A 5,093-nucleotide genomic window follows, 5' to 3' on the forward strand; every position below is an offset into this window, starting at 1 on the left:
ACGTACTCCTAGTAAGTCCTCACTTCAAAACTTTGTTGATAGTTTCTTGGAACTATGCAAAATGATGTGTAATAAAACCAAATTTATCACAGGGTAATTGATATAAATAAGATTTTAGTTCCTACGGCATCTCATCAACATTATAATGAAATAACATTGAGCAAAATTACATTATTTGAAGGCCTACTATATTGGTTATTTTTGCAATGATCAGGAAATAATCAACACCTTTTTTCACTATGTCATGCACGTGTCATAAGGAGAAAAAACTTCATAAAGAGTTCATAGAGTGACATGATCTTTGGTCTCTTCTTATTCTGACTCACAAAACCCTCTTTTAGAACCCATAGAGCTGGGTTGCAGTCACCAAATATGAACGGGTATGTTGTAGACTAAGAGAAACAGCAGCCTTTTGGGACCAATCAAAAATGCCAGCCACACCAGCATGAGAGACTGGACCAGGGGAGAAAAATAAGAAAAAATAGGAAGGAGTCACAGCTAAAGTCAGAGAGTGTAAAATCATCACCAAAAGAGACCATCATAAAACCAGGTAATACAAAGGGCTGGTTTGTATCAAGGGCTTACTATGTGCTATACACTTGTATTAAAATTGAAAAAAAAAATTGAATCCTCACAATAGCCCTATTGGCTAGGTGTTATAAATTTATAGATGAGGGAAAAGAATTACCTGAGGTTAAATAGATTGTGAAGCGAGCAACTGATGGAACTGGCATTAAAACCATGGTACATTTGAACTCAGAGCCTAGACCTCAAGGCACTAGACCATAGCACCTCTTGCAAGAAGAAACCAAAGGCACAGGGATTTAAATAGTGAATAGGCAGGAATGGAGGACTAGGCTTGGGACAAAGTTTTAAGAGTATGTCTCCTGCTGCACATGTTTTATCTTACAATAGCCATAGTCACAAACTATTATCTGACAGCAACAAAAACCATCTAATCCTCACCTAAGCACACTTCTTTAGGGTCTCATATAGGAATCAGGATGATGCAGTTCTGACTTTTTGGTAAGGCTTATTCATAAGACAGTGACACTTCTTAACAATTGCCTTGATGATGATAACAATGGTAGCTATTATTTTATTGAGCACTTATTAAATATCAAAAACTATCATTCACCTGTACAAAACCGGCTAAAATACTGCCTTCTTTGAGTAATAATTGTGTGTATGTTTGATGTACTCATATGTGTATGCTTATGAGCACTTCCAGTTGGCATGAGTGGATTCTCAAAATGAATTAAAGTTAGCTTTTTCTTATGACCAGCGGAGAACTCCAAGTAGCACAGATTACATGCCAAAATCAATGCTCTAATGCTGTCAGCATTATATCATAAATTTTATAAACTTACTGAAGATAATGCAATTATACTTTTCTGCAATAAGAGTGGCTTCTGGACTGGAATTTGGAATGTTTATCTCTGTAACATACTGTGCTACTGGATAGTAGAAATGAACAAAGGAAAAGAAAGGAAGAAATAATATTTTATATTTTGGTTTAATGCATTTTCATGATCTAAAATGATAATTTCATACATAACACTTTCTTATAGTAATCAGTTGACAAAAATAAATTTTGTGGAAGGTTGAGTCCACAAGTATTTTAAATATATAATATACTTAGAAGTCAAAGTGCTGCTATCCTCACTAGAGTTAGCAGTGGCTTTCAGTCTAGTTTGCCTAGCTCTTACTTCAAGAGCTCTTGGTTCAAGTCGTGTTTTCCATCAAGTTATTGCCTGTTAAATGTACTGTCATTTTGTTTCCACCCTACCTGGAGGCTGCCAGTGACTGGTGGCAAGGTCACGAGCGTCCTTAGAGTAGCTATTGACGTTCTGCTTTCACAGGCGGCCCGGCCCTCCAGATTCGGCGTCTGCTCCTCCCCCAGCGCTCACAGCCGTCACCTGGGAAACCGGCGGCGATCTCCCACCCAAGCGAACTCCAGTCTACGGAGGCCGATTTCATGGCAGCTGCGGAGGAGGAAGTTTTGGGGCTGTTGGTGGGAGCAGTGGACCAGGGTACCACGTCGACGCGCTTTTTGGTTTTCAATTCAAAAACAGCCGAACTAGTTAGCCATCATCAAATAGAAATAAAACAAGAGTTTCCAAGAGAAGGATGGGTGGAACAAAACCCTAAGGAAATTCTGTTGTCTGTCTATGAGTGTATAGAGAAAACATGTGAGAAACTTGAACTGCTCAATATTGACAGTTCCAACGTGAAGGCTATTGGCGTCACCAACCAGAGGGAAACGACTGTAGTCTGGGACAAGATCACCGGAGAGCCGCTCTATAATGCTGTAGTGTGGCTCGATCTAAGAACCCAGTCTACCGTTGAGAATCTTAATAAGAAAATTCCAGGAAATAATAACTTTGTCAGGTTCAAGACAGGCCTTCCAATTAGCACTTACTTCAGTGCTGTCAAAGTTCGTTGGCTTCTGGACAATGTAAAAAATGTTCAAAAGGCTGTTGAAGAAGGTAGAGCTCTTTTTGGTACCATTGATTCATGGCTCATCTGGAATTTGACAGGGGGCGCCAATGGAGGTGTCCACTGTACAGATGTAACAAATGCAAGCAGGACAATGCTTTTCAACATTCATTCTTTGGAATGGGATAAAGAACTCTGTGAATTTTTTGAAATTCCAATGAAAATCCTTCCAAATGTCCGGAGTTCTTCTGAGATCTATGGCCTAATGAAGGCTGGAGTCTTGAAAGGTGTGCCGATATCTGGGTGTTTGGGGGACCAGTCGGCTGCATTGGTGGGACAAATGTGCTTCCAGGATGGACAAGTCAAAAACACCTATGGAACAGGTTGCTTCTTACTATGTAATACTGGCCGTAAGTGTGTATTTTCTGAGCATGGTCTTCTGACCACAGTGGGTTACAAACTCGGCAGAGACAAACCCGTACATTACGCATTGGAAGGTTCTATAGCTATAGCTGGGGCTCTTGTTTGCTGGCTAAAAGACAATCTTGGAATTATAAACACATTACATGAAATCGAAGAACTTGCTAAAGAAGTAGGTACTTCTTATGGCTGCTATTTTGTCCCAGCGTTTTCAGGGTTATATGCACCTTACTGGGAGCCCAGTGCAAGAGGGATCATCTGTGGGCTCACTCAGTTCACCAACAAATGCCATATTGCTTATGCTGCATTAGAAGCTGTTTGCTTCCAGACACGAGAGATTTGGGATGCCATGAACCAAGACTGTGGAATTCCACTCAGTCATCTGCAGGTGGATGGAGGAATGACCAGCAACAAAATTCTTATGCAGCTACAAGCAGACATTCTTTGTATCCCCATAATGAAGTCCTCCATGCCAGAAGTGACTGCCCTGGGAGCCGCCATGGCAGCAGGGGCTGCAGAAGGAGTTGCTGTTTGGAATCTGGAACCCGGCAGCCTGACAGCCCTCACAATGGAGCGGTTTGAACCCCAAATCAAGGCCGAGGAAAGTGAAATTCGTTATTCTACCTGGAAAAAGGCTGTGATGAAGTCCATGGGTTGGGTTACAACAGAGTCTTCAGAAAGTGGTGACCCTAGTGTCTTCTGTAGTCTACACTTGGGCTTTTTTATAGTGAGTAGCATGGTAATGTTAATCGGAGCAAGGTACATCTCAGGTGTCCCATAAATAATACCAACTCTGGATCCCAATCCTGTGAGCTCTTTACCTAACAGGAGACTCCAGCTATTCCCTCTCATAATGTGATGACACTATTCATAGACTCTGATTTTATTGATAAGCCACTTGCTGCATGACCATCCAAGTAGACCTGTGCCTTGAAATTAAAAAAAAATATATAGTAGAAAGAAAAAAATCACATTGATGTTTCTGGCTAGTTTTTAAAGCTCTCCATAGTTTTCTTAAGGCTAAATAAATCTTATCTCTCACTCTGCTTCAACATAAACCTTATTTGTCAGTTGGTCTAATTTTCTCCCTGACCCCCATGTTCCCATTCCTGACCCCTTAATTTCATACACACATGACTTACTATTGCCCACTCAGGTTCGTTTGTTAATGCTACCCTTTAAAAAAATTTCTATATTGACTTCTTTTCTAGTCATTCACCTCTTATTTATTTTCAAATGTTATGGTCTGAATGCATCCCCCCAAAATTCATACCCTGACACCAAAAAGTGATGATATTAGGAGGTAGGGCCTTTGAAAGGCAAACAAATCATGTGGATAGAAATCCTTGTGAAAGGGATTAGTTAGTGTCTTAGAAATGAGCTTCCAGAGAGATCCCTAACTCTTCTGACACATGAAGATTTAGTGAGAAGGAGTTGTCTATAAGCCAGAAAGAGGGTCTCTCACTGACCAGAGCAACAGAAAATACATTTCTCTTGTTTATAAACTATGCAGTCTATAATATTTTGCTATAACAGCCTAAATAGATTAAGACATCTTCCAAGGCCTATTAAAATATGACATCTTTCAAAAAGCATTTTCTGATTACCCCATACCCCACCTCCTTTCTCTTAATTTCTAAAAACAATTACATTTTTTGTGCATCACTTAAATTTTAGTTACCTGTTTATGTGTAAGGATTCCCAAGCTCGGTGGCTTACAACAACAGGATGTAAGGATCCAAGATGACCTTGCCTACATGTCTGTCAGGTGATGCTGGTATTGGTTAGCAAACCTCCATCCTTCTCCACGGGCCTCTCATCCTTTGGTTGACTGGATCAATTTCCTTCTGTGTCAGTTCCAGGACAGAAGCTGCATGCCTCTCAGGATTCAGACTCCAGAATTCAACATAGCATTATTTTTCCACCATGTTCTATGGTCATAGTAAGTCACAAGTCCAGCCCAGACTCAAGGGTCAGGGAAATAATGTCCATCATTTGGTAAGACAAGCAGCAAAGTCACACTGCAGAGAATGGGAATAGAGAAAAAAAGGCTGCAGTCATCTTTGAAAATAGTTACAACACTTGGGTTATAATGGCACATTCTCTCTTGCTGCTCTCCAGTCACATGTGTTTTAAGGTAATTGGTTCCCAAATTCTAACATAAGTTCCTTGAAGTTAAAATTCAAAACATATAACTTTCTTGAAATTTCTTAAATACTTATTTCAGAAGTGGG

General features: G+C 40.1%; 1 protein-coding gene across 1 annotated transcript; it reads left to right on the plus strand.

The window, feature by feature from the left end:
• Positions 1–1,975: 1,975 nt before the first annotated feature.
• Positions 1,976–3,805, plus strand: LOC118987050 (glycerol kinase). The gene is made up of 2 exons (XM_037046109.1): positions 1,976–3,542; positions 3,630–3,805. Exons 1-2 carry the CDS (start codon positions 1,979–1,981, stop codon positions 3,638–3,640), a joined length of 1,575 nt encoding a protein of 524 aa, XP_036902004.1. The 5' UTR covers positions 1,976–1,978; the 3' UTR covers positions 3,641–3,805.
• Positions 3,806–5,093: the final 1,288 nt, after the last annotated feature.

The sequence above is a fragment of the Sturnira hondurensis genome, unplaced genomic scaffold (genome assembly GCF_014824575.4).
Source record: "Sturnira hondurensis isolate 20B ecotype Veracruz unplaced genomic scaffold, ASM1482457v3 Scaffold0004998, whole genome shotgun sequence".
NCBI classification, from domain to species: domain Eukaryota; kingdom Metazoa; phylum Chordata; class Mammalia; order Chiroptera; family Phyllostomidae; genus Sturnira; species Sturnira hondurensis.

What these genes read in the sequence shown, in the direction of transcription:
- LOC118987050 (XM_037046109.1), top strand. Translation starts at nt 1,979, where the DNA reads ATGGCAGCTGCGGAGGAGGAAGTTTTGGGGCTGTTGGTGGGAGCAGTG.